We start from the raw sequence: 16,196 nt of genomic DNA on the forward strand, positions 1-16,196 counted from the left end.
CACAACCCAGGCATATACCCTGACCGGGAATTGAACCGAGACCTCTCAGTCTATGGGACAATGCTCAATCACACTGGCTGGGCTACAGTTTATTTTAATGTTTCTTTACAGTTGTTTTTATTTGAGCCAGGAACCAAATAAGGTTTATACATTGCATTGGATACTATGCCTTATAATAGCCACACACCCCCCCTTTTTTTATATTTATATGTGGAAGAAATTGTCATTCTGTAGATTCAACATTCTAGATTTGTCTGATTTCATCTCTCTTGTGCCTTAAACGTGTTTCTCCATCCTCTATATTTCCTGTAAACTAGAACTTGCTTAAATTTGGGTTCATCTTGCCCAGGCCAGTTTGGCTCAGCGGTTAGAGCATTGGCCCGCGGACCACAGAGCCCCAGCTTTGGTTCCCACTAGGGGCACGTACCTTGGTTATGGTTCGTCCCCCCGGTTGGGGTTGTGTGGGTGGCAGCTGGTCGATGAGTCTCTCTCACATTGATGTTTCTCTCTCTTTCTCCCTCCCACTCGATCTGAAAGATAAACGCAAAAATGTCCTTGGGTGAGGATAAATAAGTTGGGGGGGGGGGTTCATCTTTTGTGTTGTTTTTGGCAAAAATATTTCATAAGTAGTACTTGGCATTATATATAGATTTTATTGTCTATAAAAGTAAGTGGATATTATGTGTGCAATTTATTTGAATAAGAGACAAATTAGTAGAGGAGCAAAAGTGTTATAATTAATTCATGTGTTTTAGCCAGAAGATCAGCTGTCATGTTATTTGACTCACACCAACCCTAGAGTGGATGCGATTGTCCTTGAGAACCTGCACCTTAACAGTCACATTAAGGAAACTACAAGAGGACCCCGGTAAGGACAAAATATCACCACTCAGTTACTTAAGGAATGATGCCAACCTCCTTTTGATTGTTTCATTAAAACTTTTTTATTTCCATGTCCTGTTCTAGATATTGTCCTTCCATTGAATCAAAGGTTTTGCGTTTTCCAAACCGTCTACATCAGATTTGGTTGGAGCCTGAAGGAATAGATTCTGACCTCATCTACCCCCAAGGGTTATCTGTGACACTACCAGCTGAATTACAAGAGAGAATGATCACATGCATCAGAGGCTTGGAGAAAGCTAGAATGATCCAGCCAGGTAAAGACCATCACAGCTGCCCTTCCGTAGGAGCCTAGCATCACCTGAGCAGTCAGTGAGGCAGTCTTAGCTATAGTCATGGTTGCTGAGAGCCTCAAAGGACAAACCCACCATCTGTGCATTTAAAATAGTCTTCATTTTTGAAGAACATTTAATGATAATCTTTGCATCTCTACCTTGAGGCAAATCCAGTTCTGTTCTTACTTATTTTGTACCATTTGTTACATCAGGCTATGGTGTTCAGTATGATTACTTAGACCCTCGTCAGATCACTCCTTCTCTCGAGACGCGTTTGGTGCAGCGGCTCTTCCTCGCTGGACAGATAAATGGCACTACTGGTTATGAGGAGGCTGCAGCGCAAGTAAGAGTTTGTTCAAACGTTAATGTAAACAGAAAGGGACTATTTAACTGGTGGTCCTCCTTTTAATGTCAGTTATGATAATTACATAGATCTGAGATACAACTTATAGCTAGTAGAAGACATTTTTGTTTTAGGATATATGGAGATGGCTAGTATATACAATAGGGTTTTTTAAACCACTTGTGGCTTTATTACTCTTTTAAAATAACTTTATTGAAAATTATCATATATTATCCCTTTGAAGTGAGAAGTTATATTATTTTTACTTGTAAGTGGGAAAAGGCTAGAAAAGTTTTACAGGTGGATTTTTATTTTTATTTTTATTTTTATTTATTTATTTATTTATTTATTTTTAAATCCTCACCCGAGGATATTTTTCCATTTTTTGTACAGATAGAGTGGGAGGGAGAGAGAGGAAGGGAGAGAGAGTGAGAAACATCGACGTGAAGGGACACATCGAGTGGCTGCCACCCGCACGACCAACCAGGGCCGGGGACAAACTGCAACCAAAGTACGTGCCCTTAGCGAAAACCGAACCCGGGTCTCTCCGGACCGCAGGCCGACGCTCTAACCGCTGAGCCAAACTGGCCAGGGCTACAGGTGGATTTTTAAAATATGATCTCATCTAGGCCTTTCAGGAATGTATTTTGAAAACAGTGAATCATAGCATTGTAAAGTGGTACATTATCCATATTCTGTTTCTGAATAAGGTTCAGGTTTTCTTCCTCTGTTCTATCCCTTCTGGACAGTGCCTGCTTTCTTACTGCCCCATGATGTTTTCTCCAGGTAGTGTTCTGAATAGGATAGCTCTTTGTTCAGTTCATAATGGCCTTTTAACCATTTCAGTCCTCTTGTAGGGTGTGATAGCTGGAATTAATGCAAGTCTTCGGGTCAGACGCAAGCCTCCTTTTGTTGTTAGCCGAACAGAAGGCTACATAGGAGTTTTGATTGATGACCTTACCACGCTGGGCACCAATGAACCATACCGAATGTTTACCAGCCGAGCGGAGTTCCGTTTGTCACTGCGCCCTGATAACGCCGACAGCCGCCTCACATTCAGAGGTACTCTTCACTGAGTCTGTCTACCAGGTTTACTTCTTTCAGACCTCTCTTATTATATTCTCTCCTGCTCTCTCTCTTCTAGGGTATACGGAAGCTGGCTGTGTGTCCCAACGAAGATATGAAAGGGCTTCTTGGATGAAATCTTCTTTAGAAGAATGCATTTCTGTGCTAAAATCCATTGAATTTCCAAGTTCTAAATGGAAAAAGTTAATACCAGAGGCTTCTATAAGTGTGGGTAAAACTGTCTCTCTCAGGTATGCATTTTTAATATGAATTAAAGAAATTACAAATTTACAGAAAAATGAAATCATTTCAGAGGGACATTATTTATAGACTCCTTCACTACTCACTGTAAATGAAATTTACTTTGGGCTTCTCTTCAAAATCCTTTAAATGTAACTTATCTCCTTATTCAGTATTAAAATATTCATGATACTAAATTATTACTTTTACTTTTGATATAATTTTCTATGGCTCCCATTGAGTTCTTCTGGCTTTGCTAAGGTATAGAGGGTACAAACCAAGAATATAGTTATCTGCTTGCTTTTACATGCTTAGAGCAGTTGGGGTGGTCTCCTCTTGTCTGTGAGCTATATAGCAAGGATACTTCTTCGATTAAACAGAGAGTATGTCAAGTAAGTCTTTGGACTTACTTCAGTAAACCTTTGATACATTTAAGGGGGAGGTTGTCCTTGTCTTTATCATTCTGGTTATATGGACTCTGAGTCTAAAGCATATTAATATAGAGCTTTTTGCTTCAGAGATATATTCCTAATGACCTTGAATAAAAAGTTTTCATATTTTGCCAGTGATTTTCCCCTGTTAAAAAAAAAGTAAGCTAATAAGGTAGGGTGGGTGCTCAGAAGGCATAAATCTGCAATGTTGTAGCTTAAAGCATATATGGAGCATTGATCTTGCAGCTGTGTCTCCAGTATATTTTTCCTTTGTTTTTTTAACTTTTATTTTCCTTGTGAGGGGTTTTTGGAGATTTAAAGTTATACCTATTTTAATACTGCTTATACGTATTTATTATCTCTAGTCTTTCCAAATGCTGTCTCTTTAATTAACAGCCTGGCATAATATGTTTTTGTTTGGCTTTCATTTCATCATGGCATCTTATTGTTCACAACTTCTGTTCCCAGGTTTTTTTTTTTTCATGGGAATTTCCCAAAGCACTGGCACCTCTGTTAGAGAATATTAAGCAGATTTTTAATTATAGTAACAGTAATTATTATTTATTTATTTATTTATTTATTTTATCCTCACCCGAGGATATTTTTCCATTTTTTTTTGTACAGATAGAGTAGGAGGGAGAGAGAGGACGGGAGAGAGAGAGAGAAACATCGATGTGAAGGGACACATTGAGTGGCTGCCACCCGCACGACCAACCAGGGCCGGGGACAAACTGCAACCGAAGTACGTGCCCTTAGCGGGAACCGAACCCGGGTCTCTCCGGACCGCAGGCCGACGCTCCAACCGCTGAGCCAAACCGGCCAGGGCAGTAACAGTAATTATTAAAGAACTTGCATATTAGTCACCCAAATCAGAGGATCTCATTCATAGGAATGACAGCCCGCCTAACAAATAAGGGTGATAAGTATATTTGTTTACCAGCTAAGTGGCACGGAGAGATGATAGTAGTATAAACACAGTTTATCACTGTAATTCAGTTTTCAGCTGTTTGTTTGTTTGTTTAAATTTAGGAGGGTTCACATTATTTCAAACTTTGCACAAGGAATTTATAACATATTTTGTCTCAATCAAATATTGTACTATTTCAAATTTATATAATTAGAATTTGCATTAAATGTGATTGATGTATTGAGGTCATAGTGAAAGCAGGGGAAGTGATTGTTTTCAGTCTAAAATATGATAAAAATATGTAAAAGGAGACTGCAGTTTCATATTTTTACCAAGCTAATCCCATGAATAGCCATTTTGTTAAGGTGGTTTTTTTTTGTTTGTTTGTTTGTTTTTAAGTAATTGAACCAAATAAGCAGGGTCCCAGTCCCCATATTTGATTTCAGCAGAATATTTAGTTCTAGCATTCAGCCTCCCTAAATGAACTCACTTCTTTTTAATCTATTTTTTCCTTTTTAAAAAACAATTTTTATATTTTGACTACAGTTGACATTCAGTATCCTAAATGAACTAACTTTATCAATACCTAGATAGATAAAACGAAAAAGATAGAAAGTTGGTCAAAATACATTGATCGCTTGTACTGCATACATGCCAGGCTCTGTGCTGAGCATGGACGGACGAGCTGAACCAGACTCTGAGCGGGCATTTTAACCAGAGGTACACAGTGTGCACACTCATGTCCTGTCAGGAGTATAAGGACACTGATGTGCGAGGTAGCTCAGAAATTCTCTTGTCTTCTACTGGAGTGTGAGAACCTGTCCTTTCTGTGCCAGACCTCTGTACCCTGAGGCTTAGGCTTGATTCAAAGCATGTCTTGAAGTTTGGACCTGAGAACAGTTCCAAGCCTTGTAAACAAATTATTTCATTTTGTTGTTTTTTTTTTGTTTGTCTGTTTTTTGTTTTGTTTTTTTTTATCCTTACCCGAGGACATTTTTCCATTTTTTGTTCAGATAGAGTGGGAGGGAGAGAGAAGAAGAGACAGAGAGAGAAACATCGACGTGAAAAGGATACATCGAGTGATTGCCACCCACACAACCCAACCAGGGCTGGGGACAAACTTCAACCGAGGTACGTGCCCTTAGTGGCAACCGAACCCAGTTCTCTCTGGACCGCAGGCCGACGCTCCAATCGCTGAGCCAAACCGGCCAGGGCTTATTTTCTTTTTTTGTAAGTTAGATGTTCAAGGGCTTTTCTTCCAGGTCACCATCCTGCTAGATCCCAAGGTGTAACTCTTTTTTTGGTTAGTCATTAGGAAGTATGTTCTACAATTTCTGAAATTGACAACCATTACCCTTTTGGAGCTTAGGGTTCTGTGACTTCAGTATAGCTTATCTGATGAGGCTCTGTAACTAGTTGTCCAGTTCCTTGTGCAGAGAGAATGTGTGGGCTTTCCTAGAGCAGGCCTTCTGAGGGATAGATGAGTCAGATATCTGCAAAGGTTATAATGCATGACTGTAATAATAGAATGGGCTATAAAGAAGGCTGGTGGGAGGCCTGCGAAGCCTTGGGCCCCTGGATGGGCAGGTCTGACTTTCTGTTGACTTGATAATTAATTGGTTTAATTGGTTTTGGGTGGACAGAATTTATCAAAAAGGCAATATATTAAAAGAGGGAAAGATCAAAGTTAGTAAATAAAAATAAAATGAATCAAGGCAGTAAAGGTAGGGAAACTGTACGGATCAGTGAGGCCTTGTGAGAACCAAACAGAATAAGAGGGAAACTGCAGAATGTTTTGCAGCCTTGGAACAAGCAGGAGACCTCCTTCAGCTGGTTCCGAGCATGCAAAAGGATAACTTATATGTATAGAACATGGGCTTCAATGGTTATAACTTAGATATAAATTCTTAAGGAACTCAATCAAACCCTTGTTATCAGAGGATATTCTCTCCTTACAAGAAAGGAGGACAAATGGGTTATAGCAATGCAACCATTACCAACAACTCATTTCTCATGATAAAGGAAGGGAATTGGGGAGAATCACACATATCTTACTGAGGTTCTGTGTTGCAGATGTTGCTGCATTTGTTCACTGTACTAGGAAAAAAGTAGGTATATCTTTTGGTATTATTTATTCGGAGATTATTATTTCAAGGAATCCTGTTCTTAATCTGTTTTATATGATATGGACCTCCATGTTAATGAAATGTGTGTGTATTTTCAGAGCTCTAGATGTTTTGAAGTATGAGGAAGTTGACATGGATTTATTGGCCAAGGCTGTTCCAGAACCCTTGAAGAAGTACACTCAATGTAGAGAGCTAGCTGAAAGACTGAAAATAGAAGGTAGGAAATACTTCTTTTACTTAAGATGCCTATGTATACTCTCTTTTCCATTCGTACAAATTATGAGTGGACAGCAGATCCATTAAGAGCTCTGTTTTAAGAGGAGCCATTATTACCATAGGACCAGTATAGTCTGGGAGCATTGTAACAGGTGGGAGCTCGTTAGGAATACAGAATCTCAAACTCCATCCCAGGCCCACTGGTAAACTTCTGCCTTTTAACAAGACCCCCGGGTGATTCGTGTGCACATTTCAAGTTTAGGAACTGCTACTGTGAAGCTCTCCTTAATAAAAACAACACCTTTTTATTCCCCTTGAACTTTCCTTTTACAGTTTCCCCATATAATGTTCTAATGATGAAAAAAATAATACTGTGTTTGGCTTTGACAATATACTGGAATACTGTACCATAAAAAGATAATTATTTTGCTTTTTTTTTTTTTAATCCTCACCCAAGGATATTTTTCTATTTACCTTCAGATAGAGTGGGAGGAGGGGAGAGAGAGGGAGACAGAAACATCAACATGAGAGAGAAACATCAACATGAGAGAGACACTTCAACTGGTTGCCGCCCACACGACCCCAACAAGGGCTGAGGACAAACCGCAACCCAGGTATGTGCCCTTGACCACCTTGACTGGAATCGAATCTGCGACTCATTGGTCCGCAGTCCGACACTCCAACCATTGAGCCAAACGAGCCAGGGCTTGTTTTTGTTTTCATTTTTTGAAAATATATTTTTATTTACTTTTTTTAGAGATAGAAACATCGATGTGAGAGAAACATCGATTGGCTGCCTCCTGCACGCCCTCCACCAGGGATCAAGCCCGCAACCTGGACATGTGCCCTGACTGGGAATCAAACTGGGACTTCTCAGTCCATGGGGTGATGCTCAATCCACTGAGCCAGAGCAGCCGAGCTTCAGATAACTTATTTTGTATCAAGCAAAGAAATTCATACTCTGGGTCCTACTCTGGATCAGTGTATTGACCATCAAAACCACAGATGACTTTGTTTGTTTGTTTGCTTATTGATTTTAGAGAGAGAAGGAGAGAAAGAGAGAGACATTGATTTGTTGTCCCACTTATTTATGCATTCATTGGTTGATTCTAGTATGTACCCTGACCAGGGATCAAACCCACAACCTGGGTGTATTGGGATGACTCTTTAACCAATTGAGTTACCTGGCCAGGGCCCACAGATGACTTTTTCAAAGTTTTCATTATGGAAAGTTTCAAACATAAAAATACTGAGGATAAGATCAGTTTCTTTTTTCCTGGGGTGGAAAATTATGTGGAGAAAAAGGCAGGGAACAGAGTGAGATGGGGAGAATGAATGGTATGAAAAGTTGATGATGTCCTGTTCAGACAGGAAAGGACTTTAAGCTCCTTGGGGCCCGGTGTAGGGTGTAGGTGGTAAGAATGCTACATTCCTCCTAGCAGTGGCATTTCTGTCAGTTCCAGAGCGGTCTTTCACCTTCCTATTTATAGGATGACCCACGTGCTGCCAGCCATCCCAGCATGCAAAGTAACAAAAGTCTAGCAACAAAGGAAACCCACCTGAACTCTAGAGTCATTCTTTCAAGTGACCAGACACTCGTAGTATACCAGTGTATAAGAAGTAATGTTGACCTTTTATTTCAATATTATGATTTCTCTCCTAAATAAAAATTACTTTGCCCGTCTGCTGTGGCTCAGTGGTTGAGCATCAACCCATGCACCAAGAGGTCGCCCAGTTCGATTCCTGGTCAGGCACGTGCCCAGGTTGTGGGCCAAATCCCCAGTGGGGGCCATGCAAAAGGTAGCCAGTCAGTGTTCTCTTTCATCAATGTTTTTCTCTCTCTCTCTAAAATCAATAAAGGAAAAAAAAAATTTTTTTAATTATTGAACATTTAGGCTCTGAGCACTGGAAAAAGGTGATTAAATTCTACATTTTATTTAATTAATTTTTATTTATTTATTTATTTTTGTTACAGATGTTTCTCCTTTTTTACCCCATTGACACCCTCCTCACCACCCCACCCCCGCCCCATCCCCAGCTTAGTTGTCCATGTCCATTGGTTATGCATACATGCATATAAGTTCTGTGGTTTATCTCTTCCCACCCCACCCCCCCTCTTCTGAGGGATGTCAGTCTGGCCCTACTTCCGTGTTTCTGGGTCTACCGTATTCCTCAGACTGTTGTGTTCATTATATTCCGTATATAAGTGAGATCATGTAGTATTTGTCTTTTTCTGCTTGGCTTATTTCACTTAGGATAATACTTTCCAGGTCCCTCCATGTCGTCTCAAAGGATAAGAGATCTTTCTTTCTTACCGCTGCATAGTACTCCATTGTGTATATGTACCATTGCTTTTTTATCCATTCGTCTACTGATGGACACGTGGGCAGTTTCCAGATCTTAGCTATTGTAAATAGTGCTGCTATGAACATGGGGGTACATATATTCTTCCTAATTGGTGTTTCAGGCTTCTTAGAGTATATTCCTAGAAGCGGGATCACTGGGTCAAATGGAAGTTTAATTTTTAATTTTTTGAGGTAACACCATATTGTTTTCCACAGTGGCTGCACCAGTCTGCATTCCCACCAGCAGTGTATTAGAGTCCCCTTTTCTCCACACCCTCACCAGCACTTGTTGTTTGATGATTTGTTGATGGCGGCCATTCTGACAGGTGTGAGGTGAAATTCTACATTTTAAACTTGGTTTGCAATTTAGTCACCAGGTTCAGGTTAGAATAATCCAGAATAATTATCTTTAACTTGTTTGTAGATAAAGACTCTAATTCATATCCATGGTTTCAAAGAAATCATACTAAGTTAAAACATAACACATACCATTGGTTTTCAAATTACTTCACAGATTCTCCACTAGGCAACAAGTTTCTTGAGGGCAGAAATCAATTTCTGATTTTTTTTATTATCTCTCATGTTTTCCTATATACATATCTAAAAGATTAAATAAATATACTTTAACATATGTATTAGGTTCATAATATCTCATTTTTATTCCATGATCCCTTACCAAGTCTTTTCATGAGTCGTAAAAATGTATTACAATTTGTTGTACTAAATTGTTCTATTACCATGTTGTATTAAGCCCTTTACATGCATTATTTCATTTGATACTTATAACTGTCCTGTGAAGGATAGGTATTAGCATTATTACCTTAATTTTATAGATAAATGGTAACTTGCCCAAGAATATACAACTGATGAGTGGCAAAGCTGGGATTTGAACCTAGCTGGTCTGACTATAAGGCCTGTGCACTTCACCAGTACCTTCTGTTGCCACAAAGACCATCAGAAGTCTTCTAGGTCAGCCCTTAACATTTCTAGATAAAGGAACTGAGGCCCAGAAAGATACTGACATGCCCTTAGTCATGGGGTAATTCATTGGTAGGGCCAGGATCAGGGCTAAGGTTTTCTGGCTGCCAGTCAAGTGATGGGAGCCGGTGCTACCACTCCCGCCCCCCTCCCGCCCCCCTCCCGCCTTTTCCCACACTATTGTCTGTGTCCATTGGTTATGCATATAAGTTCTTTGGTTTATTTCTTCCCACCCCCCCTCCCCCCAACCCCTTTCCCTTTGAGGTTTGTCAGTCTAGCAATGAATTTGTACTTATTAATCCCTTCACCTTTTTCACCCATTCCCCCAACCCCCCACCCATCTGGCAACCAACAAAATGTATTCTGTATCTATGAGAATGTTTCTGTTCTACCTGTTCATTTTGTTTGTAGATTCCATTGTTGATAGATATGTATTCATTGCCATTTTTTTGGTTCATATATATTTTTCTTCAAAAAGACCCTTCATCATTTCATATAATAACGGTTTGGTGGTGATGAACTGCTTTAACTTTTTCTTGTCTGGGAAACTCTTTATATGGCCATTAATTCTAAATGACAGTTTTGCAGGATAGAGTAACCTTGGTTGTAGGTTCTTGGTTTTCATCACTCTGAATATTTCTTGCCACTCCCTTCTGGCCTGCAAAGTTTCTTTTGAGAAATCAGCTGACAGCCTTATGGGAACTCCCTTGTAGGTAACTAGCTGCCTTTCTCTTGCTGGTTTTAAGATTCTCTCTTTGTCTTGAACCTTTTGCATTTTGATGATGATGTGTCTTGGTGTGGGTCTCTTGGGGTTCATCTTGTTTGGGACTCTCTGTGCTTCCTGGACTTGTATGTCTGTTTCCTTCACCAAGTTAGGGACATTTTCTGCCATTATTGTTTCAAATAGGTTTTCAATGTCTTATTTTCTCTCTTCTCCTTCGGGCACCCCCAAGATGCGAATGTTGGCACGCTTGAAGTTGTCCCAGAGGCTCCTTACACTATCCTCATTTTTTTGGATTCTTTTTTCTTTTTGCTGTTCTGATTGGGCGTTTTTTGCTTCCTTATATTCCAAATCGATGGTTTGCTTCTTGGATTTATGTACTCTAGTATTGAAGCTGTGTAAATTATTCTTTATTTCAGTTAAAGCCTCCTTCAATTCTGACTGGTCCTTTTTTATGCTCTTGAGGCCTTCACTAAGTTCACTGAGGTTCTCACTGAGTTCATTGAGTATCCTTATAAGCAGTATTTTGAACTTAGCATCTATTAGGTTGCTTATCTCCATTTCGCCTAGTTCTTTTCTTGGGGTTTTGTTCTGTTCTTTCATTTGGGACCTGTTTCTTTGTCTCCTCATTTTGGCTGCCTCCCTGAGTTTGTTTCTGTGTATTACTTAAGGAGCAGTATGAGGCTAGCTGAGACCAGATGCTGCTCGTTTGAAAGAATTTAGGAAAAACCTGAAGCAGGATCCAAGAGGCCAATCCTATGGTTAAGCAAGTAGCAACAGCTTGGGTGGGCCTGAAAATTGGGTGGGGCGGGGCCGGGCCTTGGGGAGTCACCAGGGCGGGGCTACCAGTGTGAGGCAGGTTGCTGGAGTCCCAGATATGGTGGCTGTCTGCCGCCCCAGGGAAGGGCTCACCAAAGGAACAAAGGCCTCTGACAGCATGTTTGTCCTGGAGAAAGCCCCCTCTCCAGCCCTCACTCTAGTGCCAAACAGCTCAGTTCTTCCCTGTATGTTTCTGGTGCCCCTCGAGCTGCCTCCCCTCCAAGCTTAGAGGGAGAGAGTCCGATAAGTTCCTGCGCAGGCCTTTAAGGAGCTGCCTGGGGCTCCAGCCGCTTCAGCCTCCCTGTGCTTCAGTTTCCGCTGGTTTTTCCAGCCAGAAGTTATGGGGATTCTCTTCCTGGCACTGGAACCCTGAGCAGGGCACCTGGTGTGGGACAGGGAACCCTCAGTCCTCAGGACGGACCTTCCCAGCCGAGGTGTCCTCCTGATTTTTATCGGCCACACATGGGTGTGAGACCAGCCAGTCTGGCCACCGGCCCTCGCACCTCCGCCCCTCTGCCCCTCCTACCAGTCTGGATGTAGCTGCTGCTTTAATTCCGTAGTTGTAGGGCTTCCATTCAGCTTGATTTCAGGTGGTTTTGAATGATGGTTGTTCTGTAGTTTAGTTGTAACTTTGATGTGGTTGTGGGGGATGCAATACCGCATTTACCTACACGGCCATCTTGACCCGAAGTCCCAGAACTATTTTCTTTTTTTTTTTTTTTTTTATCCTCACCCGAGGACATTTTTCCATTTTTTTGTACAGATAGAGTGGGAGGGAGAGAGAGGAAGAGAGAGAGAGGAACATCGACGTGAAGGGACACATCGAGTGGCTGCCACCTGCACGACCAACCAGGGCCGGGGACAAACTGCAACCGAGGTACATGCCCTTAGCGGGAACCGAACCTGGGTCTCTCTGGACCGCAGGCGGACGCTCTAACCGCTGAGCCAAACCGGCCAGGGCCCAGAACTATTTTCTTGAAGAAACATCTGATCTTTAAGATTTAAAATTCAAACCCACAGCCTATTAAGGAATGTTCCACCAAAATTTGTACTGAGAAGAAATGCAATTTCTTTTAATTTTCCAAATTTTTGAAATGAAAGGGACATGCAGTAAACTACAAGGTAGACTGTTGTAGTTAATATGTAAGATACCCACTTTCTTTATTTTAGCTTTGTTTTCCTCCTTTGTGAAAGAGAACATGTACCCCACCTGTCTCATGGTGCTGAGATAGGTGATGAATGAGATAATGTACCAAAACCTCTTTGTAAATTGTAAAAAGCTATAAAAATGTAACTTGTTCATATAATCTTAGTATCATAACATAACTTATTTTGTTCACCAGCCACTTATGAATCAGTATTGTTCTATCAGCAACAAGAAATCGAGAACATTCAGCGAGATGAAGCTCTCCAACTGCCAAAAGACCTGGATTATCTGACTCTCAGGGGTGTGTCTTTGTCCTCTGAAGTTCGAGAGAAGCTACATTTCAGTCGCCCACAGACGGTAAGAAAACAGGCAATGGATAGGAACAGGTTATACATTAAGAGCCAGTGCTTTAATTTTTTTAAACCTGGAATTACCATGGCCACATAACTAAATGGTTTATTTCATCGTAAAAACACCTCTTATCTTCAATATCTGTTTCTATGACAGATATATATATATATATTTGTAAATGAGAGATGAAAAAGCTTAGTCTGAATAAATAACCAGAAGTCAATAATTTAGTTGATTATGCCCTGGCCAGTGTGGCTCAATTGGCTGGGCATCGTTCCATGCACCAAAAGGTTGCTGGTTCCTCAGTCAGGACACAAGTCCGGGTTATGGGCTGATCCCCGGTAGGGGGCATGCAGGAGACAGCCAGTCATTGTTTCACTCTCTCATCAATGTTTCTCTCTCTCCCTCTCCCTTCCTCTCTCTCTAAAACAAAAATGTTTTGTTTTGTTTTTTTAAGAAGAATTTGGTTGATTATAATGTGGTGGTTTCAGATTACTACTCGGATCTTTCTCTAGGGAATCCATAGTGTGGCCTTGAGAGCTACTAGGAGAAAGAGGGGAGCCAAAGAGGTCCCACACCCCATGCTTTAGCCTAAGTATGTATGTACACACATGGTGTGTATGCACATGCATGCACACTCATCTGAGTCTATAAAAACCTTTATAGTGTTTAGTACTAGATTTCTAATAAATAGTTAAAGACTGATAGGCTGTATTTATTGATTCTAAGATGTACATTTTAGCATCTCTGAAACTGAGTTGTACCTTAAAAATTGGTGGTGTCATAGTTTAATGAGCAGAGGGTTTTTTGTTCTGTTTTGTTTTTGTAATGATTCATAACAGTAAAGGAACATTTAACAAAAATATGGTCTGTAAAAAAAAAATTTTTTTTTTTATTCTCACCCAAGGACATTTTTCCATTTTTTGTTCAGATAGAGTGGGAGGGAGAGAGAGGAAGAGAGAGAGAGAGAGAAACATCGACGTGAAAGGGACACATCGAGTGGCTGCCTCCCGCACAACCCAACCAGGGCCGGGGACAATCTGCAACTGAGGCACGTGCCCTTTGTGGGAACCGAACCCGGGTCTGTCTGGACCGCAGGCTGACGCTCTAACCACTGAACTAAATCGGCCAGGGCTGTAAAAAAATTTTTTAATGATTTTTAAAGAGAGGAGTAATTTCATCAATATAATATGGTGTTCTTAGCACCAGTCATCATGGAAACCAGGCAAGCAAGCCTTAAATTTTAAAACTATCTATATACTATTCATTTTGGGTTTATATTTTTGTGGATAGTCATAGGCTGCACTGCCCAAGATTATGGCCACTAGCCAACTAGACATTTACATTAATTAAAATTAAAGAAAATTTAAAATTCAACTTTTCAGTCATATTAGCCACATTTCAGTGCTCAGTATCACATATGGCTAGTGGCTGCCATGTTGGACAGTGCACTGTTACAGTGAAGGTGTTATAGAAATTGTCCACTGTACTGGAAAATTCAGTTGACAGCACTGGTCATCAAGTTCACAAGCCCTTACCCACAGCTCTGAGTACAAAAAGCTCAGATGAATGCTTGCTGCGGACTCACTCCTTCGGTGGCAAACTGACCTGAACTGGCACGAGGCTATTTAGTCTTTACACCACTTAGAGTTAATCTTCATATATTTCATTGTAAAAATACAACAGAAATAATGAGATTAATTATAGAGTGCTGCCCAACATACTGCTGGGGATGTTCTGTTAGTTTAATGAAAAGAAAAAGTAGGCACTGTAACATCTGAGAGTTATGTGATTTTGGACAAGTCATTTTAATTTCTCTAAGCCTCAATTTTCCCATTTTTCAAAAATGAAGATAATGATAATAATCACATTTTCTTTATCTACTTTATAGAGTTTTTTTGTTGTGTGTTGTTGTTGTTGTTTTGTTTTTTGTTTTTTTTAGGTACGTGCCTCTAGCGGGAACCAAACCTGGGACTCTCTGGTCCGCAGGCCAGTGCTCCAACCGCTGAGCCAAACTGGCCAGGGCTATAGAGTTATTTTGAAAAAATATTTTATAAACTATAATATACAAAATGTCAGTAGGAGGAAAATTGTATTTGACATGGCTCACATTGTTTCTCTTGTGGTTTTTATTCATAGATTGGGGCTGCTAGTCGTATACCTGGAGTGACGCCTGCTGCCATCGTCAATCTGCTTAGATTTGTGAAGACCGCTCAGCACAGGCAGGCAGCTATGAATGAGCTGCCCAAAACTGATCAATGCTTATGTGATACAGACAGACTTGAAGAGAGACAGTTATAGCTTTCTATTCATAAAAGACTATTAATCAGTATAAGAGTGTAGATAGGAGATAAGTATTTCTATTTAGCACCTGTTAAAATATAACCAATTAGTTATTATGGCTTTGTCATTAATTTATGAGGAAGACAGATAATTATCATTGTGCATCTTTGTATATCTGAAAAAATAGTTATAAATTCTTAATTTATATTCTTTCTCTCGGGTGCTCTAATACAATAAGCCTATTAATGTAACTTTGTGCAAAGTTCACTAAAGAGAGATATAGTGGACCTAAAACTAAAGCTGGAAAAAAATCTTAGCCTGCAAATTTGCCTACTCATAAGGACTGTGTAATTAAATGCACCAAATTAAGTCTTGTCTTTCAACTTGTTTTGAAAGTTAGCTGTCTTCTGCTTGGTTATGCTAGGTTAGGAGGCAATTTCAGAGCCTTCGAATTCTTAGGACTAAAAATATGAAACTACAAAATTATACAGAACCATTCAGCTGATTTCCATTATTGGAATATAGTATGGAGGGTGAAAGTTGACTTCTAAGCTTTCTGTACTTCTGCAGGAAATCCTCACTAGTAATTGTCTTTGAACATGAATGTTCGTTAATTCCTATAAAATAAGAGCATTGGAAGTCATCATAGTTTCCTGTCATCCACAAAGTGGAAAACTTGGTAACCTGGTTAAAGCAGAATAAAGTAAAGGAAGAGAGAATAAAGTAAAGATAGTTATTATTTTTTTTAATCCTCACCCAAGAATGGATTGATGGATATATATATAGATATATATATTTTAGACAGGGAGGAGTACATCTCTCTCATCGAAGTGAGAGAGACACATTGACTTCTCCATGACCTCAACCAGGGCGGGAGATCAAATCTGCAACCCAGATTCGTGCCCTTGACCGGGATCAAACCCATGACCCTTCGGTCCTCAGGCTGACGCTCTAACTGCTGAGCCAGGGCAAGGTAGTTATTTTATATCATGTAGTCTTTTTAAAAGAATAGTTTATTGATTTTTATAGAGAGAGGGAGAAACATTGAT

General features: G+C 40.2%; 1 protein-coding gene across 1 annotated transcript in view; it reads left to right on the forward strand.

Annotated features, from left to right (window-relative positions):
• Positions 1-15,853, forward strand: part of MTO1 (mitochondrial tRNA translation optimization 1) — a 32,194-nt gene extending 16,341 nt beyond the window's left edge. The window contains exons 5-12 of the mRNA XM_036249075.1: positions 756-868; positions 967-1,157; positions 1,388-1,518; positions 2,376-2,580; positions 2,663-2,834; positions 6,386-6,504; positions 12,710-12,870; positions 15,004-15,853. Of these exons, the coding sequence (XP_036104968.1) occupies positions 756-868; positions 967-1,157; positions 1,388-1,518; positions 2,376-2,580; positions 2,663-2,834; positions 6,386-6,504; positions 12,710-12,870; positions 15,004-15,165 (1,254 nt within the window). The 3' untranslated portion in view covers positions 15,166-15,853. The remainder of the gene's footprint in view (positions 1-755; positions 869-966; positions 1,158-1,387; positions 1,519-2,375; positions 2,581-2,662; positions 2,835-6,385; positions 6,505-12,709; positions 12,871-15,003) is intronic.
• Positions 15,854-16,196: the final 343 nt, after the last annotated feature.

This window comes from Molossus molossus, unplaced genomic scaffold, assembly GCF_014108415.1.
Source record: "Molossus molossus isolate mMolMol1 unplaced genomic scaffold, mMolMol1.p scaffold_m16_p_8, whole genome shotgun sequence".
Classification (NCBI taxonomy): Eukaryota; Metazoa; Chordata; class Mammalia; order Chiroptera; family Molossidae; genus Molossus; species Molossus molossus.